The sequence below is a fragment of the Oncorhynchus clarkii genome, chromosome 8 (genome assembly GCF_045791955.1).
Source record: "Oncorhynchus clarkii lewisi isolate Uvic-CL-2024 chromosome 8, UVic_Ocla_1.0, whole genome shotgun sequence".
NCBI lineage: Eukaryota > Metazoa > Chordata > Actinopteri > Salmoniformes > Salmonidae > Oncorhynchus > Oncorhynchus clarkii.
This window is the reverse complement of record NC_092154.1, coordinates 22204937-22231300: the sequence shown is the minus strand read 5'-3', so window position 1 is coordinate 22231300 and position 26364 is coordinate 22204937. Positions and strand designations below refer to the sequence as shown.

Genomic DNA, 26364 nt, shown 5'->3' with positions numbered 1-26364 from the left:
TGACCCGTAGCACTCACGTCTGTAGCCAAGAAGTGCTTTGAAAGTCTGGTCATGGCTCACATCAACATCATCATCCCAGAAACCCTAGATCCAATTTGCATACTGCCCCAACAGATCCACAGATGATGCAATCTCTATTGTACTCCACACTGCCCTTTCACACCTGGACAAAAGGAACACCTATGTGAGAATGTTATTCATTGACTAAAGCTCAATGTTCAACACCATTGTGCCCTCAAAGCTCATCACTAAGCTAAGGACCCTGGGACTAAACACCTCCCTCTGCAACTGGATCCTGGACGGGCCACCCCCCCAGGTGGTAAGGGCAGGTAACAACACATCCGCCACGCTGATCCTCAATACGGGGCACCTCAGGGGTGCGTGCTCAGTCCCCTCCTGTATTCCTTGTTCACCCATCACTGCATGGCCAGGCACGACTCCAACACCATTATTAAGTTTGCCGATGACACAACGGCCTTATCACCGACAACGACGAGACAGCCTATAGGGAGAAGGTCACAGACCTGGCCGTGTGGTGCCAGGACAACAACCTCTCCTTCAGCGTGATCAAGACAAAGGAGATCATTTTGGACTACAGGAAATTGAGGACCGAGCACGCCCCCCATTCTCATCGACGGGTCTGCAATGGAGCCTGGTTGAGAGCTTCAAGTTCCTTGGTGTCCACATCATCAAGAAACTAACATGGTCCAAGCACACCAAGACAGTCGTGAAGCGGGCACGACAAAACCTATTCCCCCTCAGGAGACTGAAAAGATTTGGAATGGGTCCTCAGATCTTCAAACGTTTATACAGTTGCACCATCGAGAGCTTCCTGACTGGTTGCATCACCGCCAGGTATGGTAACTGCTCGGCCTCCGACCGCAAGGCACTACAGAGGGTAGTGCATACGGCCCAGTACATCACTGGGGCCAAGCATCCTGCCATCCAGGACCTCTATACCAGACAGTGTCAGAGGAAGGCCCTAAAAATGGTCAAAGACTCCAGCCCACCCTAGTCATAGACAGTTCTCTCCGCTACCACAGGGCAAACGGTACTGGAGCACCAAGTCTAGGTCCAAAAGGCTTCTTAACAGCTTCTACCAGTAAAGCCATAAGACTGAATATCTAATCAAATGGCTACCCAGACTATTTGCATTGCCCCCACTGTGGAAAGTGAACCTGCTCGCACTGCAGTAGGTACCCTGGCTCGTATCTTCTTTTATTTGGCAGGTAGAACTTGTATTTGCCTTGTGACCTTGCTGTAGGCTGACTAGCGTAGGAGTAGGTCCCCTCAGAAACAGCTGTGTGCCTGGTCCTGAACATCTGGCTCTGCCATGGCGATGAGAGAGGACCCAGGGCATTATACTTAATTAGAGTGATTTATGCCTGAGATGAAGAGCCCGTTGACAGGAGTTGGACCGGCTCAGAGTGCTGGTATTATGGGAGGTAAACCTACTGCTCTCTAACAGACACATCAGCCTTCCCCCGTGCGCATTACCATCTTTTAAACTGCACATACTGTAATCTGGGTGTGGCAAAGCTATTGGTTATGTACAATAGGCAATAGTTAAGATCTTTGTTTCTGTGAATAGCGCATGTGTTAGTGTTATAAAGCACCCAGATATGTTGCAGAAAGTCGAGGAATCGGGAGCAAATGGAGGACGTATTGAGCATTTTAAAATACCCTTTCTCTGTGGAGTGTGTGTGTTTGTCTGTCTGTGTGTGGGAGCGAGGGAGGCCGTCACTTGTTCTCTCTCTAGGAGGCCAGAACCCCAGGTTCCAACCCACTGATTACTCTTGCTCAAGCTGTATCCAACAAGCCACACAGCTATTCAGATGTGTGAATATACAAGCAACAGAAGCCAGAGTGGAGAAGAGAAAAAAGGGCTGTTGCCAAGGGAGATATTTCTCTTCTATGGACATTTTTGCAAAAGCATTTCAGTCTGCACAATAAAAGGCACAGAAGGATTATCTAGATTTTTTTTTACTTATTTCTCTCTTTTTTAATATCATTATCTATCCTCATTCATTGAGCTAATGTCTAACCTCATCGTTAAGCCACTATACAAAATTGCCTGCTGTTAAAGGCGATTACAATACCAACATATTTTTTTACAATGCTGTTGTTCATGGCCAATATCCAATAATACTGTAGTACAAACTAATGCTGGCCCATCCATATTGTTTCCATTATCTCTGTTAACTAAGTGATATGTGGAATGCCAGTAAGTCCCGGTGACTCTGACCTGTGTCCGGCTGTTCTCCAGGGCGTTCTCCAGCTCCAGTTTAGCTGCAGCCGTCTCCTGTTGGTGGGTCTGCCGTAGATGTTCTATGGCCGAGGCATGGAGGTGGTTCAGCTCAGAGCGCAGAGAGGCTAGGAACCAAAGAGATAGAGAGACAGACAGGGTCCTTAGGGAGCTCGCCTCTAGCTAATTAAAACACATTCATCACACAGTACATCTCCTGCTTCTAAAGCTATGTGATGGAATATCCAGCGTTGCCTTGATTCCTAAAGGGAGGAGTGTCAGGCTGTGTTTAGCAAGACTAGCTTCCAATGGCTTTTTCTAACGGCTACAACCAAGTCTGCTATTTACCTAGAATGGTCCTCTATCACTACATATTGCCTTTCTCTCTCTCAAGGTCCTTACCCAACATGGCCTTCGTTGTTAGGGCTTCAACCCGATGTGGCCCCAACGTCTGCTGGGCCCTTAACCCAGTGTGAGACCCGGAGAGCCATTCCCCCATCAGACCCTAACCCAGCATGGCTCTTACCCAGCATGGCCTTGCCCTCGTCCTCCAGCTCGAAGCGTAGAGTCTGCAGCTCCTGCTCTGACTGCTGTTTGAGCGTCTCAATGCTGTGTCTGTGAGCCTCTCTCACAGACTGGAGCTCTATGTGGTGCTGCTGCCGCAGACGATGCTCCAGCTTCTACACACACGCACACGCGAGTTCAGAGGTCAGGAGGGACACACACAGGTTAGGACAAGGACAAACTAATGACATACAAATCATTGTATATAATGTTTTGGCACGGATAATCGGTTTTCATCTTGTTGACGGCGCTGGTTAATGAAAAAAAATAACCATTATTTTCATCGCTAGAAGGGAAAGTCTGAAACATATATGAAGAGTTCAGATGGTACATCTTGTTGACGGCGCTGGTTAATGAAAAAAAATAACCATTATTTTCATCGCTAGAAGGGAAAGTCTGAAACATATATGAAGAGTTCAGATGGTAAAGAGAAAGATCAGTTTGGGAGAATCTTGCAACAGCATCAGTTCAACTCAACCTGTATGTTGCTGTTGGACTAAGTGTAGTTCAGTAACAAAAAGGCTGAAAGGTACTCAGGCAGTGGCATGTTCTAAACATTATTCCTGATCACTATGGAATTATATTACAATTAATTAGCACTTAAGCATATCATCAGCAGCTTGTTGGGGCTTTTGGAAGGTTTTCCAGCAACAGCAAGCAAAACAGCACACAATACGCCACTCAAAACTCAATTAAGTAGACACAGAGCCGTTAACATGGCAAGGATAAGGTCACAGCTCAATAAAGTAACACTAGACACCTGGTACTTGTCAAACCTCATGAATACACCTTTCATATCACACTACAATCACCAATCATGGGAGGGAGAGAGGAAGGGAGGGGGTAGACAAAGAAAGAGACAAAGAAAGAGAGTAGAGAGAGTAGAGAGAGACAGAGAGACAGGGGCCACAACACCAGATTGATAGGGATAAAACACGATTTAGATGGAAATAGAAAGATAACAGTGCCTTTCAATCAACATATGACTTGTATAATATTAAATCAAATAGGTAGGCCTTACAAAGTAAACAATAATAAATCAGCTGAGGCATGATGTTCTTAGCAATTATGTTTGTTGAATACTATATCCAACAGTTAGTGGTTGAGCCACATCACTGTGTGTGTGTCGGCACAGTGTCCTTGTGGAGAAGTAAAAGGTTAGGTCAGTATCATTCTAATGGCCGTCAGGGGGGACATTCTGTGGCTAGGCAGCAAGGCCTCTAATAGGCTACTGCTGGGAGAGTTCAGTAGAAAGCAATGTTCCTAACCTCAGTGGGGGAAGAACCCCGTAGCGACAGCAGCACTTTTAGAATAGATAACAAGTCTAAAGTCTCTCATCACCACAAACAAAGTTCCAGATCAAACCATGTACTGTAGAAACATGGGAGTTAGAGGGAATGGCTATGTTGGTATCTCAGTATCAATGCCTATTTGTCAGAGTCTATGTAGTGTAGTATCTAGATGGTAATTGGTGGTCCTTGGGTCGTGTTTGTGTTTTAGCTAATTCCTAAGTGTGTTTGTTCATGTATTGGTTGACATGGGACAAGGCTAGTAAATGATCTATATATATATATATATATATATATATATATATATTTTTTTTTACCCCTTTTTCTCCCCAATTTCGTGGTATCCAATTGTTGTAGTAGCTACTATCTTGTCTCATTGCTACAACTCCCGTACGGGCTCAGGAGAGACGAAGGTTGAATGTCATGCGTACTGCTTCTTAACACAGCGCGCATCCAACCCGGAAGCCAGCCGCACCAATGTGTCGGAGGCTACACCGTGCACCTGGCAACCTGCGCCCGGCCCGCAACACAGTCGCTGGTGCGCGATGAGACAAGGAGATCCCTACCGACCAAGCCCTCCCTAACCCGGACGACGCCAATTGTGCGTCGCCCCACGGACCTCCCGGTCGCGGCCGGTTACGACAGAGCCTGGGCGCGAACCCAGGGACTCTGATGGCACAGCTGGCGCTGCAGTACAGCGCCCTTAACCACTGCGCCACCCGGGAGGCCATCTATATATTTTCTCTCAGGTCCAAAGCCCTGGGTCTGTTAGGTCTGTGCGCAGTCTCATTCATGCAGCCTGTGCACAAATTAAAAATAAGATTGAACGAAGAAAAAAACGATAGTTTACGAGAATCCCAAGAGACACCGTATTGTGTGTTCATACCTAGAACTAGGGGATTTACAGGAAATGTTTTACTGTGAAAAAGTAGAGATCTAGATTGGATGTTAAAATTAGAATTTTATTAGTTATTGTATAACAGAGTTTGTGATGCAAATAGATACAATCAGGGGATGTGTGTTCCTCCTGCAGGAAAGGAGAAACTGAATTTGTCCCTAATGCCTCAAACAAGACAGTTCTGTTTGCTTTACTTCACTCTAAATGACTTTCTCCTCATAAAACATGTCTAGAACAAACTAAAACCAAATACATTTATCCCCGCAAAAGGTTATAAGAAACAACTTTGAGTCAACCTAGCGTCTTTTTAAGAGAGAACAGCTATGGAGATAAATGTGTTCCTAGGGGAGGTTTGTGAGCTATGTTCTTTCATTAGCAGACAGGAAAGACTTTTCGTCCCATTCAATCTCCGATGACTCATAGGTCTTATACTTCTAATCCAATCTGTGGCTGGAGAGGTGAGACAGAATGCTCAGGGACAATGTGTCAGCTTTGCATAACGCCTGCATGACCCCTTAACATAAACTTCAACTGAGGGTTTTAGAATCTCAAACGAAGGCTCTGAGTAAGGTTAAATGCATTTCAAAACGGCCTTGGAGTGTTGAGTGCAGAAAAACCCATTTGTTCCCTTTTCTTTGGAAAGAAAAGATTCCGTGTTTGAAAATGTGAATGTCGTTATATTTTTCAGAAGTCTATTTTCACGTACTGGGTATTTTCTGGATTAATAAATAAGTTCTGATTCATACTTCAACCTTGATTATGAAATGCCCAGATCAGTACTGAAATGTCAGTGTTTTAGGGTACAGTCAGTAAGTCTTATATGTAAAGACGGAGAGCTGGGCATATCTGTTCTGCCACAAAATGGTACCCGCTCTTTGGCTATCCAGTATTAATTGTTTTGCGAGGAGGAAATGCAGCTTGCTCCAGCTGAGATTGTGCCACAGTGAACCCTGCACCCAGATGCATTTACTTAGTAAACACCAGTGAATAAATTAACAGATCCAATCCTCTTCCTGACAAAGACCTACACAGTTAACCCATGCATGAGCCTGACTGACAATCTGCCTTTCAAGCATGAACCCACATTCATGACCCGTGCTGATCGATATAGCTCCATCTTGCTACATGACTCTCATGTCCTATAAAGAGCTCTATGAGCAGAGGGCTGATTTTAAAAGAGTTGGAACTGAGCATGAAGTTACTGGCTTATGGACCCAAGTGTATTTCCCCCGGCTGTGCTGACAACAAACTCATCACCATCTGAATTACTATTACACAGATGCCACGCCAGATTCCCAAAACATTCCCATAATATTACATTACTGCACCACATTACTCATATTTAAAACCCTGGGACAATATTAGATGTGTTGCATCGTAATTCCATCAAATACTATGCTGATGTAGCCTTTTCGTTTTGAAGGGTGAAGAATTGAACAATAGTGTGTGTCCCAGACAGCAATCGGGGTCAGGTCCAAATCACTGATCCGCTCAGGAGTCAACCCCTTCACGTCTCTGGTAATGTTGATGGACTCACTGTTGTAAAACTTCATCTGGCCACGTCACCAGTAAATCTTCACTGTCTCTCCTCATTCTGTGTACCTGACTGATATCCAGTCTTACAGACACATCAGAGCCTATACTGGCCCATAATGCCTCATATCTAATCTAGTGCTCTAAAGTCACCAGATGGGAGCCTTCACACTGGCAGTGATTCTAACCACTTGTAAGCTGAAAGAGTTCATATGTAAAAGGAAAGAGGGTTGGGCACCCTGTAGAGCAGAGTCGCAATGTGCATGTCAATGGGCATAAAGTACAAATGATACAGATAAGAGGTAGTGATGTCACAGGGACAGAGGGAATGTCATGGCTAGATCCCCCAGTAGACAAAAGGGGTTGGGCTTGGTGGTGATCGGGTTGGTCTGATGGTCAGGACATTTACTATGACCGGAGACTTTGTAGACAGACCGGTAGGGGCTTCACCTTGAGGTCGTGCTGGCGGGTCTCCTCCAGGTCCTGCATGGCGCAGCAGTGGGCCTCCTGTAGGCTGTGCTCCCTGCGCTGGTGTTCCAGCTGCAGCTCCTGGAGCTGCTGGCTCAAGTGCTCCCGCTCCTGGCTGAACTGGGCCTGGAGCTGCTGCAGGGAGGTCTGCGACTGAGACAACTGCATCTCCAGACTCTGCTTCAGCAACGAGATCTGATGAGGGGGAGGGAAGTAAAGGGAGAGAGAGCGAGAGAGAGAAGGACGAGAGAGAGATAAAGTGTTTGGAGAGAGAGATAGAGAGGGAATAGAGAAGAACAGAGTTTAGATCAGATTGTCTGTGTGTTATTAGTATTTCTCTTACAGATAGCTGTTTGTCTGTATACTTCATTAACATATGCCTACTTTGTTAACAACAAAAACAGATATACATTTTTACCGGCAGTTATGACCTGAAGCAACACAACATTACATTTTTGTTAAAGGGTGCAACAAAATGACATTTTCCATTACGCCCTCAAAATCGTTCTTTCAAAATGGTAGGCCTGGAGCAACTTTGGCTGCTTTGCAACCTTTGGTGACGTCCAATCAGTACTGTATTGTACGTGTGATCAACATGACAGCTCAGTCATCCCACATGAATCAGCCATGGCTTCATTAGTACTTAGTATTATTACTGTGAATAATGAGACTGACTGGGCCCAGAGCAAGAGAGGAGTTTATGGGAAGAAGAGAACCACGGTGGTGACACCTCCATAAGTCACCCTGACTCTGCTGCTAGCTACCAGGAAGAATCTGGAGCAAAGCCTTTGAGAATGGAATCTCTGTCTGAATGCCCTCCTTTTCCCCAAATGCATTGATTTCCAGCATCTGCGTAATGAAACATTTGGACAACAAACAGTACGAAGTGCATAGTACATTATCAAGCCAGAGGCAGATCAAAGACAAACTGTTATAATGCAGTGAGTGTATTAGTTTGCCTCTGGGCAGCAGAGGACACAGTGATACGGTGGGCATGTGGCAGACAGGCTGCAGTGATCTAAGTGGAGTCAGTGGACGTGTCTGTGGGTTAATGTCAGAGAGGGACTAGTGGGTTTTAGTGGTGATCAAGCCGTGGGTTGCTGTTGACAGTGCAAAGTCGGGCCATTGACAGAAGACATTCACACCTCCCATAGAATCAATACCCACACTGCCTTGGAGTGAACAAGAGGTGACATACAGCGCCTGTAAGGCTGTAATGCTCACTCACTGGTGTGCCCAGAGTCATTATCAAAGTCATCTCCTGCTGGGCAAAATGTTTGACTGCTATCTAAATGGCACCCCTCGTCATCCCTGATAAAATCACAACTCCTTGTGAAGAGGGATAAGAGGTTACTTTATGCCTTCCATTGGGACCTGAGCGCAAACAGCATCAAGCCGGAGACTTGATGACAGCTTTGCACACTCTTGGCATTCTCTCAACCAGCTTCACCTGGAATGCCAAAAGTGAACCCAAGTTTTCCTATACGATTTTGCCTGTGCTTAGCTCTATTCCGTTTATTTTTATAATAAAAAAAAAACTCCCTAATCCTTGCTGATGACACGCATACCCATAACATGATGCAGCCACCACCATGCTTGAAAATAATCAGTGGTAATCAATGATGTGTTCTGTTGGATTTGCCCAAAACATAAGTTTTGAATTCAGGACATAAAGTTAATTTCTTTGCCTCATTTTTGGCAGTTTTACTTTAGTGCCTTATTGCAAACAGGTTGCATGCTTTGGATTATTTTTATTCTGTACAGGCTTCCTTCTTTTCACTCTGTCAATAAGGTTAGTATTGTGGAGTAACAAACTACAATGTTGCTGATCCATCCTCAGTTTTCTCCTATAATCTCTTTAACTGTTTTAAATTTACCATTGGCCTCATGGTGAAATCCCTGAGCGGTTTCCTTTCTCCCCGGCAACTGAGGTAGGAAGGACACCTGTATCTTTGTAGTGACATGGTGTATTGATACAGAATCCAAAGTGTAATTAATAGCTTGCTCAAATGGATATTCAATTTCTGCTTTTTAATATAATTTGTTTTTACCCATTTAACAATAGGTGCCCTTCTTTGCGAGGCATTGGAAAACCTCTCTAGTCTTTGTGGTTGAATCTGTGTTCGAAATTCACTGCTCGACTGAGGGAACTTATAGATAATTGTATGTGCGGGATACGGAGATGAGGTACTCATTCAAAATCATGTTAAACACTATTATTGCACACAGAGTGAGACTTGTTAAGCACATTTGTACTCCTAAACATAGTTAGGCTTGCCATAACAAAGGGGATAAATACTTATTGACTCAAGACACTTCAGGTTTAGATTTTTTATTAATTTGTAAAAACATCAAAAAACATAATTCCACTTTGACATTATGGGGTATTGTGTGTAGGGCAGTGGGGGAAAAATATACACATTTAATCAATTTTAAATGGATTAAAATTCAGGCTGTAACACAACACAATATGGAAAAAGTTACAGTGAATACTTTCTGAAGGCACTGTAGTTATTATGGCACAGCAGAGAGCGCCGAGCAGGAGGTACAGTAAATCACATGCCACTCAGAGAGGCTGTAATTCTGTCTCATCAAAATAACAGAAATACACACCTTTCACAGGGTCAGGAAGATGAAAACAGTCCAGTGGGAAGTGCACCAGGAATCAGTTCCTGAGCATATACAGAATATACATGCTCAGAAGAGGGCAGACTCAGGTCATGAGTGTTTCATGCGTGTTGCCTGTGAACTGGATGGCGTTGCTTCACTGCTGTAGCAACCAGTCACAGTGGTTCTACAACAACTCTCTCTGTTTCGAGACAAGGAGTGAAGAGAGAAGCCAAACACACTTCGGTACATTCAGAAAGAACAGAGATTTCAAACCGAAATATAGCCCAGGTAAATAGCCCAGGTATATAGGTATATATAGGTAAATAGCCCAGGTATATAGGTATATATAGGTATATAGCTCAGGTATATAGGTATATATAGGTAAATAGCCCAGGTATATAGGTATATATAGGTATATAGCCCAGGTAAAATACTCTATCCATCCTGAAAAAACACAACACTGCAAGTGTTGCCCACAATAAACCCTGACCTGCGTACAGCACACTGTAACAAAAGGAAAATGGACGCTCTGAAGTGAAACCAGCATCTTTAGTGCAAGCCAGAGCGAGTACACACAGCAGCATCATGCAAGCCACTCACACCAGTTAAATATACTGGTATTTGTTTGTAAATACAGTACAGTGAGGGGGAAATAAAGAGGGGAAAGTAGAATATTAATGCAATTAGCAAGTTCAAGTACTTTAAACGTTTCAGTTTGAATTATATTTGGTCCATTCAGTCCCCTTCACAGGGCTGCCAGTGCCAGTTTGGGAAGATTTAAAATACAATCATTTGAATAGATATCCAATAGAGGGGGTTAAAATGACAACCTCAAACTCGCCATGTTGTGTCTTCATACACAAAAGAGGAGAGACTGTAGTGTAAGTGATATTGCAGGCTATAACTGCAGTGGGAGTTACAGCTAAGGTAACAGAACAGGTTCCTCAGCAGTCTTTCATTGTGATGACTACCTGCATAGGGCGAGGCCCTGAGCACTCTCCACTCGCCTATTCATGGACATTAAGGAAGTGGATGATTTAATATTGTATGACATACACTTCCAAATGGATGTTTCATGATGTGATGGGTTAAGTGGTGAACATTTACGACCTATGTTATTGACCTTAAGGTATATTAAATCCCTATAGAAATCTCAGCCAAACCTTAGCACTGATGATAATAGTGGACAGATGTAGAAATGATAGAGTCCTCTTACTGTCCAGTTAACCAGGATCCCAGCCCAGTGTGTATATCACAACACCCAGTTGGTGCAGCAGGGTGAGGGTGGACTGTCTCTTACCTGCTCCAGTAGGTCCTCCACCTTCCTCTGCCAGCTCTCGCGGGCACTGCCCAGCTCCTGCTCCTTGTTCTGGGCCAGCTGGATGAGGGCTGCCCTCTTGTCATCCTCATGATCCTCCCTTAGCTCCTCACGCAGCTTCTTACACTCCTGTCTGTGGACACACACACACGCACACACACACTTTCCATTAAATAAAATAAACACAAGATAATGATGACTATCCAGGGCTCAGCAGATCAAAATAATGTCAGTTTGACTCCGAAAGGAAAACCTTCTGAAAATAACTTAATGGATTAGTAATATAGTAGTAATATATTCCATAAAAAGTGAAGCTGCTGCAAATCATATAGAACAGCGGTCTGTTTACAGTAACGGGAGGTCGACGTATTCCGGGGAACATCATGCTAGTCATGCGTGCAAGAGCACATGCTTGAAAAGCCCCCTCTATAAATATTTCATCTGTGGCATGTTTTAAGACCCTTTCAAACTCCACTTCTCATTGGAATGAGCGACGCAGCACAGCCAAGACATTTGTTAGCAGCAAAAAGAAAATAGAGAAAAATCTGCCACTACGTGCATATTTAATAAACATAATCCATTTGCCCTCATCTCCAGAGCACACTGTGCGTACAGTGAACATTAGGGAGAAGTGAGACGGGGGGCCGACTAACAGTGAACATTAGAGAGAAGAGAGACGGGGGGCCGACTAACAGTGAACATTAGATAGAAGCGAGACGGGGGGCCGACTAACAGCGAAGATGTTAATGCATGCGCCTGGGACACAGAGGGTCTCTAAGAGGTTACTTCAGGACAGGGTCTATTTTACTCCATTTCCGCCTGACTGACGTGCCCAAAGTAAACTGCCTGTTGCTCAGGCCCTGAAGCCAGGATATGCATATAATTGGTACCATTGGAACGTATAGGGAAATAATTCAATCTAGCTCCCAGTATGCAATACCTATGGCTTCTACTGGATGTCAGTAATCTTTGTTCAAGGTTTCAGGCTTGTTTCTTCCCAAACGAGTTAGAATTCTGAGTTTTAGTATTGGGATACAGACTTGGAAATCAGTCTACGCGCACGCGACGAAGAGGACGCGCACCTGCTAATATTATTTTCCTATTGAACATATTCTTTCCGTATGAAATATTATAGTTTATTTACATTTAGGGTATCTGAGGATTAAATAGAAACGTATTTTGACTTGTTTTAACAAAATTTAGCGGTAGCTTTTTAGATTCCTTTCTCTACATGTTGAACGGAGTGGATTACTCAAATCGATGGCCCCAACTAAACAGACTTTTTGGGATATAAGGACGGATTTTCATCTAACAAAACGACACTACAAGTTGTAGCTGGGACCCTTTGGATGACAAATCAGAGGAAGATTTTCAAAAAGTAAGTGAATATTTAAATCGCTATTTGTGAATTTATGAAACCTGTGCTTGTGGAATAATATTTTGATGTGGATCGCCGTCCTCAAACAATCGCATGGCATGCTTTCGCTGTAAAGCCTATTGTAAATCAGACAGTGCGGTTAGATTAACAAGAATTTAAGCTTAAAAATGATATAAGACACTTGTATGTTCCTAAATGTTTAATATCCATAATTTTAATTATTATTTATTTGAATTGTGCGCCCTCCAGTCTTACCGGAAGTTGTCCCGCTAGCGGGGCCCCTAGCCTTATGAAGTTTTAACAGCTCAACATTATGTCCTGTATTTGCTGAACATTTCCAGCACGCCGCTGGCTGTCGGAGCTCTGGAGGTGTTCCGAGTCCACATCCTTGGGAACAGAGCAGAGCGTACATCTGTGTAGAATTCCCCACGGCGTCATGCAGACATCTCCCACCTCACCATCTCAGTGCTATCCAATGCCCACATGTTTAACGGCGCTGCAAATACCTTTTAGTAGGAGTGTGGACTGCATGTTAATCGTTATTTATCAGAGAATGACGTTGTTAAGGGCAGGACGCCACCAGTGTTTTTGTCCCTCCTAACACCAGATGAGCATCAGGGTGAGTGAGTGCTATGACGCATCACACCGGTTTAGCCCGCTGACACTTCTGCAAGGACATGTGTTGATCCTCATCGCTTCAGAAAAACACAGACACGCAGCTCTCAGGGCCTTTATATTGTAAAGAGCCTCACATTCATATTCATAACCCAGCCCCGAATCCCCAATCTGGCTAATTACCTAGGAGGGCACTCAGCACCTGGTGTGCAGAGGAGATGGGAAGGAAGAAGTGGTGAGAATGTAGAGAAGACAGAGAGGATGGAGGAGTGTAGGCAGTAAGGGATAATGGAAGAAGGACAGTGGAGCATGTAGAGGAAGGAGAATGGGAGGGTATAGCGAGAATGGAGGAATTACGTCAGTGTGAAATTCCCATTGAGATCCAAGCTTTCACTCTGAACACCAAAAAGATGACAGGCAGTCAGTCACAAATGGACTCCATCCAGTGGCGTAGTGCAGTTTCACAGGGACGTTTTTGACCGTCTCCACAGTAGCTCCGTTGACGAGGATGGGGGCATGCCCAGCCTGGTTCCTCCTGAAGTCCACAATCAGCTCGTTTGTTTTGCTGACGTTGAGGGAGAGGTTGTTTACCTGGCACCACGTCGTCAGAGTGCAGACCTCCTCGTCATTGTCGGTAATCAGGCATACTGCTCTCGTGTTGTCAGTGAAATGTATAATTGAGTTGGAACTGTGTAAGGCCATGCATCTCTGGGTATACAAGGAGTACATGAGGGGACGGAGGACGCACCCTTGTAGGGCCCCTGTGTTAAGGACCAGTCTGGAGGAGGTGTTGCTGCCTACCTTCAACACCTGGGGACGGCCCGTCAAAAAGCATCCTCAAAGTATGCATTCCTTTTGTCCAGGTGAGTGAGGGTAGTATCCAGTGCAATGGCGATTGGTGTCTGCTTGGGGCAGGATGTGCACAGCCATGGTGATAATCCACGAGAACTCTCTCGGGAAGATAAAAAGAGCGACATTTGATGACCAACTATTCAAAGTCTGGAGAGCAGAACCTTTGAAGTTCCTGTACATTGCGCCAATCGCAATACTTGTTACTGGTCATGAAGCAGACACCACCGCCTTTGTTCTTGCCAGAGAGAGCCCACTTCCTATCTGCTCGATGAACTGTAAAACTCGCTGGTTGAATATAATCCATTTGAATGTCAAAGGAAAGCCAAGTCTCAGAAAAACTGAAAAAGTATGTTGCAGAATCTGATATCCGTCTGGAAGGAGATCCTCGTTCTGAGTTTGTCAAGCTAATTCACTAATGAGTAGTATACAATGTAATGGAGGACGGGTCGCCCGGCGTCTCAATCGCACTAAGACCCCTCCACGTCTGCCTCTCCATCAGAGTCTTTGTTTTCTTCTATCCGGTAGGACTCCCAGGCTACCCGGTGCCTCACTGACGAGGCTAGAACATTGTTTCCGCTGTCTCTGGGAATTCGGTAAGATCGGGTGGATGGTGAGTCCCAAGCAATTCATATTCCAATAGTTCTACCTGGGTGTATGAAGTAATGCATTAAACAAACAGAGCAAGAAAATTAGAGAACACACTAGAAAAAGTAGAAACCTGCAAAGTTTTCTAGGAGCTCGCGGCGAGGCTACCATGTTCATTCAGCATCATCATCCTTTATAATCGTGAGAGAAATTGAACTAGTTAGTTGCTAGCTAGTTAGTTATACACCATGACCTGTTAGTTATACACACTGACCTGTTCACCGAACATGCTACCTTGTCCCGGACCGGCTGTTTTCATCCCTCTCTCTCCCCCTCTACTGCACCTGCTGTCTCGGCCTTTGAATGCTCAGCTACGAAAAGCCAACTGACATTTACTCCTGAGGTGCTGGTAATCTATGAACGTTTGATCTGTCTTAATGGCCATGTACTCTTCTAATCTCCACTTGGCACAGTCAGAAAAGGACTGGCCACCCCTCAGAGCCTGGTTCCTCTCTTGGTTTTTCACTAGGTTCCTGCCTTTCTAAGGAATTTTTCCTAGCCACAGTGCTTCTATATCTGCATTGCTTGCGGTTTGGGGTTTTAGACTGGGTTCCTGTATAAGCACTTTGTGACATCATCTGATGTAAAAAAGGGGGTCATAAATACATTTGATTGACATTTGATTGATTATATTATGGGGCGGCAGGGTAGCCTAGTGGTTAGAGCGTTGGACTAGTAACCGGAAGGTTGCGAGTTCAAACCCCCGAGCTGACAAGGTACAAATTTGTCGTTCTGCCCCTGAACAGGCAGTTAACCCACTGTTCCCAGGCCGTCATTGAAAATAAGAATTAGTTCTTAACTGACTTGCCTGGTTAAATAAAGGTAAAATAAAAAATACCTAGGTAACTTACAAGGTTGGGTGACTTTTGTCAAAACTCATCTCATTGTGGATAGCTACTTGTCCCTCATGCTAGCATTTTCAGCAAAATATCACTTCAGAAACATCAAAATATAAAATATTGATTTGAACAGCATTGTAGACCATCTCTCCCCTCATACTGCAGCTTTAGCTAATCTCAAAATAACAGAGAAATGCTGTGAAAACCATTGGTTGGCATGGAGGAATGGGCCAAAATACCAGCAACAGTGTGTGAAAACCTTGTGAAGACTTACAGAAAACGTTTGACCTCTGTCATTGCCAACAAAGGGTATATAACAACGTATTGAGATAAACTTTTGTTATCGACCAAATACTTATTTTCCACCATAATTTGCAAATAAATTCATTAAAAATCCTACAATGTGATTTTCTGGATTGTTTAGTTGAAGTGTACCTATGATGAAAATTACAGGCCGCTCTCATCTTTTTAAGTGGGAGAACTTGCACAATTGGTGGCTGACTAAATACTTTTTTCCCCCACTGTACCTAACCATAAACATCAATGCCTTTCTTAAAATCAATACACAGAAGTATATATTTTTAAACCTGCATATTTAGTTAAAAGAAATTCATGTTAGCAGGCAATATTAAACTAGGGAAATTGTGTCACTTCTCTTGCGTTCATTGCATGCAGAGTCAGGTTATAGGCAACAGTTTGGGCCGCCTGGCTCGTTGCGAACTAATTTGCCAGAATTTTACGCAATTATGACATAACATTGAAGGTTGTGCAATGTAACAGCAATATTTAGACTTATGGATGCCACCCGTTAGATAAAATACGGAACGGTTCCGCATTTCACTGAAATAATAAACGTTTGGTTTTCGAAATGATAGTTTCTGGATTTGACCATATTAATGACCTAAGGATTGTATTTCTGTGTGTTATTATATTATAATTAAGTCTATGATTTGATAGAGCAGTCTGACTGAGCGGTGGTAGGCAGCAGCAGGCTCGTAAGCATTCATTCAAACAGCACTTTACTGCATTTGCCAGCAGCTGTTTATGACTTCAAGCCTATCAACTCCCGAGATTAGGCTGGCAATACTAAAGTACCTATTAGAACATCCAATAGTCAAAGGTATATGAAATACAAATGTTATGGAGAGAAATAGTCCTATAATAACTAACTACAACCTAAAACTTCTTACCTGGGAATATTGAAGACTCATGTTAAAAGGAACCACCAGCTTTCATATGTTCTCATGTTCTGAGCAAGGAACTTAAACGTTAGCTTTTTTACATGGCACATATTGCACTTTTACTTTCTTCTCCAACACTTTGTTTTTGCATTATTTAAACATGTTTCATTATTTATTTGAGACTAAATTTATTTTATTTAAGTATTATATTAAGTTCAAATAAAAGTGTTAATTCAGTATTGTTGTAATTGTCATTATTACAAATATATATTTATAAAAAAATGCAAAAAAATATATATAAAGATGTTATTTATTTTTCTTTCTTTTTTTTTCTTTTTTTTAATGTTAAAAATGGCAGATTAATCGGTATTGGCTTTTTTGGTCCTCCAATAATCGGTATCGGCGTTGAAAAATCATAATTGGTCGACCTCTAATTAATATCCACTATTGGCAGTTTTTTTTTTAAAGTTTGAAATTGGGATCCTTTGCTCTGGACATGTCACGCCCTGACCATAGTTTGCTTTGTATGTTTTTAGGTTTTGTTTGGTCAGGGTGTGATCTGAGTGGGCATTCTATGTTCGATGTCTAGTTTGTCTGTTTCTGTGTTTGGCCTGATATGGTTCTCAATCAGAGGCAGGTGTTAGTCGTTATCTCTGATTGGGAACCATATTTAGGCAGCCTGTTTTGTCATTGTGGGTTGTGGGTGATTGTCTATGTTAGTTGCTTGTGTCAGCACATTTGGTATATAGCTTCACGGTCGTTGTTCATTTATTGTTTTGTTCAGTTTACTTCGTGTTTTCGTCATCCATTAAAATGATGCATTCACACCACACTGCGCATTGGTCCGCTTCTTACGACGTTCGTGACAGGACAAGGGAATTTCCAGGCATAGAGGTATCATGAAATTACTAGTATTGAAAGTATTTAGAAAATTCTCCACATTTATATTTTACTATAAAAATTCCCCTAAATGTACATAAGCTCAAATAATCCCCAAAAAATTTTTTCAACTATAAAAATGTTGTTTCCCTGCTGGACAAGGATTAGCCTGACTTTCAAGAATCCCCCCCACATCTGGGGCACACCAACGCCAATAACTGCATCTCTCACAAAGCTTTCATTTGACTGAGGTAAATCTCAATTGATAGAAACTGACTGTGGATGTTCATTATACCCAGTTCTGACATCACCGCAATGAAACACACAGTAGCGAAGCTCCCTGTTCTATTCTAGCCGTCTGGAATGGTGGACCTTAAAGGGCTCTCTCTCTCAGAACATACACAGAGCCAGACCAGCTCTGTTCAATCATTTTCTGTCTGTGACGCTACGTGTGTGTGTATTCTCCATGTGTTCTCTGTGCAGGTGTGCGTGGCGGCTGTCATAGACGCTGCGGTGCGGTCGGGTGGTGCCGCCCATCTGCATTGTCCCTCTTGCTAATGCAGTTCATGTTCAAGCCCACCATTACATAAGGTAAACAGAGAGAGGAGGCTTTAAATGTGGGTATTTCTGCTGCTGTATCTCGCTCCACATCACCAGCAGGAGGAGAGATGTGTCTGACAGTCCGTCACAGGACATGAAAGAGAGGTGCTCCTTAGCACCTCCTCCTACTGAGAAGGGCCTAGAACAGAGGAGGGAGGAGGAAAATGGGAATATCTCTCCCTCTGCCTTCACCTCTCTCTTTCTCTCTCTCGCTCTTCCTGAGTGGCATGTTGGCTCGAGTTCGACATGGCAGAAGTACAATCAGAACCCCCGGGGGTTGTGTTTTGCATTATGCTTTACTAGAGAAAAAGCAGTCTTCAATTTAGTTTTAATTACTATCTCACTTAATAAAAACCCTAAATGCTGTCAGAACTAAAGAGCATGTAAAATGCATAACTTACAAATTACAAAATGAAAAGGCGCTGAAGGGGAATGCAACTGTGAAATATGAACATTGCGAGAGAGGAGGGTAAATGAAACCTAATTACAGTACACAAGATAAAGAGGAGGACAGGAGAAAACTTTGTGCTGATCTGGATGGTGTTATTGTAGAAGTCCATGTGTAGCAGAGCCTTCCTGGTAATCAGGCATCCCTAATGCTGTATTAACATTGACCCCAGCAAGGGAGAGAGACACTAATTGGACTCTGTCTGATGAGCTAGGATGAACTTCCTCCTCCTCCTCCTCATCTCCAGTGTCACATCTCTGAGCTGCAGTTCTGTTCACACCGTGATTCACATGTCCCTGATGCGCTTTGGTCGACATTGAGATTCAAATGGCCCTTTATTGTGCCAACAAAATGTTTTTACACTTGAAATTCATAAGCAGTGGCTTGTCACAGCCCTGTTGTCACTCGGGCTCAATTCCCTTGGTAAACAACCGCTTCTGCTTCAGACGAAAAACACATTTAGAGGTAGACGAGGGCAGCGGCTGAACAAATGTTGTGAAAAATGAAGGCCCTTATTTTGGGGCAGTATAATTTCTCATCATCATCATCATCATCTCCTCCTCTTTCACTTGCACACAAACTCAATGTGTGACCTAGCTAGCTACAGTACTTACAAGTACAGCATTATTAGTGTTATTATTACTCTAATGATCTGTGTGGACGCTGAGCCCTCTAAAGATAATTCCAATGGTCACAGGCCTTTTCAGTGGTCATAATCTGTGTTGCAGCACTGGCTCTTTTTAAATGAAGCCGTCCATTCATAATCCTCTGAGCCAGGGAGAGAAGGACCTCCTGCTGGGGAGAGACCAGCCCTGGACTGGTATTATTAGTATGAAGCTGGATTCACTCTTTCACTTAACTTCTCCCTCGCCATCCTTGGCACATCTCAACCAAATTAACCCCAGGGCCAAGGCAGACCCAAAAACAAGAAATGCATGTACGCACACACACACACACCACACACACCTTAACGTCTCGGTCCACTTGAGCTCCAGTTCCAGTGCCATCTTGTCCATCTTGAGCTTCTCGTCCTCTTTAATAGTGATGACTTTAGCCTCGTGCTGCTTCTTCTGGGCCTCCATCTCTCCCTGAGACGGGGAAGGAGAAAGACAGAAAGACAGGAATAAAGAGAGAAAGAGTTAATGATATTAACTCTCATGATAAACAACACAATTGAGCATGAGATCTAACCCTGTATGGACAGGAGTCAACACACATTACTACCAATGAGGATCTTGGGGGCCTGTGTGAACATGGGTGCTCTGTGCTCTGTGTGATCAGTCAGAGGAGAGGAAAAACAGCCTGGACCTACTACCATCAATGCCGCTCCAAAACTTCCCCTGACATTCATTCAGACTACAGCCTGCTTCATTACGCAGGACCAGAGCGAGGGAGCGAGAGAGGGAAGAGGAGAGAGGGGAGCCTCAGAAGGTCAATGGCATAATGAAGTGCCAATGCCACATGGGCTCCTTAAAGATGAGAACAAAATGTACAATCTGAGCCTGATTAGGTATGTCAACCCAAAGCTGCTGGAAAGCCTGCTTAGTATATGAAGAATTGGAATCTGGGACAAAGCTGCTGGAAAGCCTGCTTGGCATATGAAGAATTGGAATCTGGGACAAAGCTGCTGGAAAGCCTGGTTAGCATATGAAGAATTGGAATCTGGGACAAAGCTGCTGGAAAGCCTGCTTGGCATATGAAGAATTGGAATCTGGGACAAAGCTGCTGGAAAGCCTGCTCGGCATATGAAGAATTGGAATCTGGGACAAAGCTGCTGGAAAGCCTGGTTAGCATATGAAGAATTGGAATCTGGGACAAAGCTGCTGGAAAGCCTGCTCGGCATATGAAGAATTGGAATCTGGGACAAAGCTGCTGGAAAGCCTGCTTAGTATATGAAGAATTGGAATCTGGGACAAAGCTGCTGGAAAGCCTGCTTGGCATATGAAGAATTGGAATCTGGGACAAAGCTGCTGGAAAGCCTGGTTAGCATATGAAGAATTGGAATCTGGGACAAAGCTGCTGGAAAGCCTGCTCGGCATATGAAGAATTGGAATCTGGGACAAAGCTGCTGGAAAGCCTGCTCGGCATATGAAGAATTGGAATCTGGGACAAAGCGGGTGGAAAGCCTGCTTGGCATATGAAGAATTGGAATCTGGGACAAAGCGGGTGGACGTGATAGATTTAGTAAGGGAATAGACTCAAGGCTATTCAGTACAGATAAACTTTATTACCCCCATAAATAAGCTTAATACACAATCAATAAATACCTGGTCAGAAGAGGGAATGAGGAAGGAAAATCATTAGGGTGCCTGTTGGAGAATCCAATGGCTCCCTGATGAGGTAACCCCACCAAGGACCCATAAAAAATCTATTTGTGTGTGTTTGCGTGTGCCTGCCTGTGTGTGTGTGTGTGTGTGTGTATGTATGTGTGTGTGTGTGCGCTGTAACAGTGCTCTCACCTGCAGGGCGGTCAGCAGGTTGCTGGTCTCTCTCAGTCTGGCCCTAGTAGCGTCCAACTCCTCCACTAGTTTGTCCTGGGCCTCCTTCAGGTTGGAGATGTGTCCCTCTGCTGAACCCATGCCCTGCTCACCCTCCTTCACCAGCTCCTGCAGGCGCAACACCTGCACACAGGGGAGGGACAGGGAGGGAGGGAGAGCAGACCCACACTCAGCACAGAACAAGAATAAAGGCTAGAAGTCTATTATACACCACAGTACCCAGACAGGCTTTAAAAACGGCTGTAATAAAGTAGAGTCAAATATATTCCCTTTTGTAATAAATTACAATTGGGAATCTGCACTTGAAATGAGTCAAGACACACTCTACACATCAGCAGCTGTTCTCTAGAAGTCTATCTCAGTGCTCAGAGAGGCCTTAATATCTTAACCAGCTGTAATGAACTCCTAGACATTCCCTTCAGTAGAGTTGGGAAACTGCACTTCGAATGAGCCAAGACATACATTCCTGCTGTTATTTTCCTTTCAAACCTGGTTTGTTTTCTGAGAATCGAAAGCATAAAAATTCAAAGAACACCAATTAGCACCAGTAATTCTAATTCTATGTGTCTGACCTAAATACATGGTCAAAATGAATTGAGAAAGAGGAGAGATCTGATAGGTAGAGTGACTCATGACTGACCTCCTGATTGGCTTGTTCAAGTTTGGCGGCGAGCTCCTCCCTCAGGCTGTCCAGTTGTTGTCTGAGATGGTTCTTCTGCTCCACCAATGAGAGCCTCTCCCTCTCAAACTGCTGCTCCATTTCCTGTAGGCATACCACAAAGACTGTTATAATAATACCAGCACAATAACCATTACAGGGCTTACAATATTATAGGCTTTTTATGAATTGAAAATACTTTGTAGATATAATTGTGCTTTTAGAGGAAAATCAATGAGGAAAATCAATGCCAGTTTAAAAGGGAATGAATAGTACATGAAAGGACAATAGTTGGCCTTATTCACATGAATACACTAATAAAAAGAGTTTTGTCAGCATCGTTGTTACACAATCCGGTAATATGGATTCCGTGGAGCTCTTTGGAGGAGGGCTTGTATTGAGAGCTATTATATTTAGGAGGTTGTGTGTGTGTGTGTTTAAATCACAAGTGACACATTAAATGTGGTACCCCTGGGCAGGTGGTTAATATCCTGCTGGGAAAACAGATGACATGAGTGAGTTCATTATTTAAGCAAAGTCAGGCCACTCAAGACAAGGATGTCTGCAAAGCAAATAAAAGATGCAGCGTTTACTGATAAAAGTCATGTCACATTATGGAATTCCATTTGCAGGGAGGAAAGATTTTTCGCTGTGACGGTGCGATATCACAGATCAAATGCAGCCTTCAGACATTTCTCGTATGGCATAGATCGCTAGTCTACCATTTCACTCTCATTGCAGGATATTTGTGCCAGTAGACGACACCAAAGTGACAATATAAATCAGTAGACATCACCATAGAAGGGACAGGCCAATGAGATGGAGGGAATGAGTGGCATTTTTAGCACCAGGCATGGAAATGCCTAAAAGATGATTTTCTCATGAAATTCTCAACAGCTCTGCATCTCTTAACGTCAGCGCTGATTCAACTGTGGACAGGACATTGTTCAAACCCCTTCATATAGGCCTACATCTTCTACGAAAACAGAAGTCTTGACCACTTTCATAAAAACATTATGACTAGTATATTACTCTTAAGAGTTTGTTCTTAACTGACTTCCCTAGTTAAATAAAGGTAAAATAAAATAAACTCTGAAAGGACGCCTTGGAGCTAAATCAATGACTGCCAAATAAACACTAAATGCATTGAGCTGACTAGTGACAGACTACTATGTGAACCATGTCCACTCCAATATTAAGGTTCCTCTGATACAGAAGGGGATTGACACTCTGCAGCATGATCCTCTCCCTCTGTAACTTCGGTTCATGCTTTCCAATGACCCAAAATGGAATATACAACAGACACTTCAAAGTGCAATCTCAAAAGGTCTATATATGAGCAGAAGACTGGTCAGCGCGATGGACTAAGTAAGGCTGAGTACTGCGCTGCACACTGTAGGTGCGTGTCTGGTAGGTTAAGGCTACATCGTTTAGCGCTTTCATCCTTCTCTGCACTCACATATGCAAATAGGAGCTCATCTACATTATGCATTTAATCTTGTTAGAGTCTTCCCCTATGTTTCTTTTTTACACTGGGTGTCAAGTTAAGGGATGTGTGTGCGAAGACGTTGAGTTCCCATTTCCCACGCTTCTTGAATAGTGCATACTCTTCAAAGCTTCTAAACGTTTAGTGTGCCACACAAAGTCTGTCAGCCGGGCCACGGTAGTTTGACTAGTCACTAGTTCTATCTCAATGTCCAAACTAAAAAGTCCATCCCACACCTTGGTGCTGACGACAAAATGACTCTCTGCTGTACGCAGAGGAAGAGCCTGGGGGAGTTGGCCCAAAATATGATGTCAGCTGCCGCCACATGGCCTTGTCAAGCTGCTCTTTGCGACTACAATGACTCACCGCCGCACAAACATCGACCCATTTCATTATGCTCTCCTTTCTCCGCTCTCTCCATTCCCATTTCAGAGAGCGAGGAGCAGAGATGATAGATAGAGAAATTCTCTCTCACTCACACACACACACACACACACACACACACACACACACACACACACACACACACACACACACACACACACACACACACACACACGGGATCGACCAACGTTTGTCTGCCTGAGATAAGGTTCCTGAAAGCAGCTGGTGAGGTGCAGACAGGTGTAATCACAGTCTTCCTCTGCCGATGAGACTCCGGAGCTCAAATAGCATCCTGGTGGAAGAACAAGAGGGGTCGTTACCTCCATTTACTCCCATTTAAAACAAGAGGGGTCGTTACCTCCATTTCCTCCCATTTAAAACAAGAGGGGTCGTTACCTCCATTTCCTCCCATTTAAAACAAGAGGGGTCGTTACCTCCATTTCCTCCCATTTAAAACAAGAAGGAGAAACAGTGGAAAATGTGTTGACTATGAAGAATTAACAGGGTCATTGTGTGTCAGAGACACCCACGCACGTACACACATTCCAAAGCCCATGAGGAAAGCCACTGTCATCCTTCAAATTGCCAGAGAGTAGTGGCCACAATGGTGTTAGGTTGGCCGGCCCTGATATAAACAAGGGACTGGCTAATTACATCGGCTTAACCCAACATCTGTCATTTGGCCGGTATTTTATTACATAAAGAGTAAATCATGCAACCATGTTGGAGAGGGACGAGTTGACAGGAGCCTTTGGCAGCTACCGAGCTGAAAAATAAAAAGATGACTAATTGCATTTTGGCTGAGTCAATCGTGCATGTCTTTTGAGTGTTTTAATTGAATATGTTATCAGTCAGGGATATCAAAACAGACAGTTTAGTCATGTCACCGCAGCAGATGTTTTCAAGCAGATAGAAAACAAAAAAATAGTAATTATTTAATAGAGTGAGAGCCAGGTTCTGTCAGCATCTCCAACACCTCGGCATAGGCAGGTCCTGGAACAGTGTGTGTGTGTGTGTTTGAGTGGTTGGGCTGAGCAGAGCGGGGTGGGGAGATTGTTGTCATGGTAGTTTATAACGAGGCGTGGGTGCTAGGCACTGCTCTACTGCCTGCAGGACTAGAGCTGAGGCAGCAGAGCTCTGGGCCCTGACACACACAGAGAGCACACTGGGAAAGAGGCAGACACAGGCCTGGGACACACAGACACAACCTGAGAGACACAGACACAACCTGAGAGACACAGACACAACCTGGGACACACAAACACAACCTGAGAGACACAGACACAACCTGAGAGACACAGACATGGCGGAGGTACATTGCACTGGGCTCTCATACAGAGAAGGCTGAACAGAGATAAATACCTAATCAAGAACTGAGCAAAACAGGGCCCTAAAAGCTGAGGGAGACTAGTGACAAACCACATTACAGCAAGGAAACTATATATTTTTTTGGATGGGTCTGTTGTCAACCAATATAACCAATCTCTTTCTGTATGATTTTAAACCACTAGACATCCATAGTGGAAGCACTTATGTGTTCTGTGTAGGAATGGAAGGCAGCACTTGAGGGTAGTCAAAGCTATACAAGCATAGAGCTGTTCTCAACACTCATGGGACTGCCTTGACAAGTAGCTCTGACAAGCTGTAGAGCCAAACCAGCACAGAAAAGCCTGGAATTCATGCATGCAAATGACTTGGAGGAAAGATAAGCTGTTCTGCCCATGGTAATGAGTCTCTCTCTCTCTCCCTTCTCCTCTCTCTCTTTCTGGCTCTCCACGGCTCTCTTTCTCGGTCTCTACAGAGTGGTTCCACCAGCTGTTTGTAGTCCGTGATGAATTAAAAACCTATTTCAAACTGGTAATCATTGGGCTTTGATAATAAGGTTCAGACTCAGCATTGACCTTTTCTCTTATCCCCACATTCAATTAGTAGAAGAGAATCATTGTTTCAACTGTTGTTCTTTAGTCTTGCTGTTGGATCCTGTGTGACTTGGTTCATTAGGGTGGTTGTAATGGCACTGTGCACTGCAAGAGCAGATGAGTGTAGTTTGGTATAGATATGCACAATAATGCAATTAGATAATGTATTACCCCGTAAGCCGAGGCCATTTGCTATTCATAACAATAGCCAAATCATAGCAAATCATAGCTTGGAGGTGAAGTGATTGTTTCTGCAGTGGAAATCCCAATCCCATCCCATTGCTGAGGTGTGTAGGTGCAGTTTCACTGCTGTGTGTGTGTGTGTGTGTGTGTGTGTGTGTGTGTGTGTGTGTGTGTGTGTGTGTGTGTGTGTGTGTGTGTGTGTGTGTGCGTAGATTCAGTGCAGTGTTACCTAAGGTGTGTGTGTGTGTGTGTGTGTGTGTGTGTGTGTGTGTGTGTGTGTGTGTGTGTGTGTCTACACTCTTCTTACGGCCAGTAGCCAGCTCCTCTCCGTCTCGGCAGTAGTCTGTGTGTTCTCCAGGGTGGTCCGGTGTTTTTTCGACAGCTCCTCCAGCGCCCGGGTCTGTGACTCTTTGAAGTGGGCGGCGTCGTCCTCGTATTTCGCACGCATGTTTACCATCTCCTTCTCATACATCTGCTTCTCCTCCCGTAGAGTCTGACAGAACAACACAGACACAACACCATGACAGTATGCCCTGTGTTAATCAAAAGACTTGTTTGATTCTAGTTTTATTAAAACCCAGCTGTGAACAGAATGCTAAACTCATTACTGTCTTATTTCTATTTCCTTTGAGTCATTTGAGTGAGCTTGAGTCAGTCACGTACAGGTAACATGTGAACGGCTGTTTGGTGTCTTGTAACGGAGGAAAGTGACAGCCTGAAGATGCTTCAAATCCCCTCGGACACATTATTTCCATTCAGAGATGAGGCTCAAGCAGCAAGCCAAAACGAACGGAGAGAGAGGCCTTTATTACCAGACAAGAGAGAGAGAGCAGCGTTTCTCAGAATGCCAGTGGCCCAGTGGATTACTGCACAA

General features: G+C 43.9%; 1 protein-coding gene across 4 annotated transcripts in view; it reads right to left on the bottom strand.

Moving 5' to 3' along the window:
• LOC139415104 (protein FAM184A-like) overlaps nt 1-26364 on the bottom strand; it is a 103815-nt gene that overhangs the window by 26498 nt on the left and 50953 nt on the right. For all 4 annotated transcript variants that reach the window (XM_071162918.1, XM_071162921.1, XM_071162917.1 and 1 more), the window contains exons 5-12: nt 25798-25983; nt 21501-21623; nt 20822-20983; nt 19329-19450; nt 10908-11058; nt 6980-7192; nt 2772-2925; nt 2246-2373 (exon numbers count right to left, since the gene is read on the bottom strand). In XM_071162918.1, coding sequence (XP_071019019.1) covers nt 2246-2373; nt 2772-2925; nt 6980-7192; nt 10908-11058; nt 19329-19450; nt 20822-20983; nt 21501-21623; nt 25798-25983 — 1239 coding nt within the window. The remainder of the gene's footprint in view (nt 1-2245; nt 2374-2771; nt 2926-6979; nt 7193-10907; nt 11059-19328; nt 19451-20821; nt 20984-21500; nt 21624-25797; nt 25984-26364) is intronic.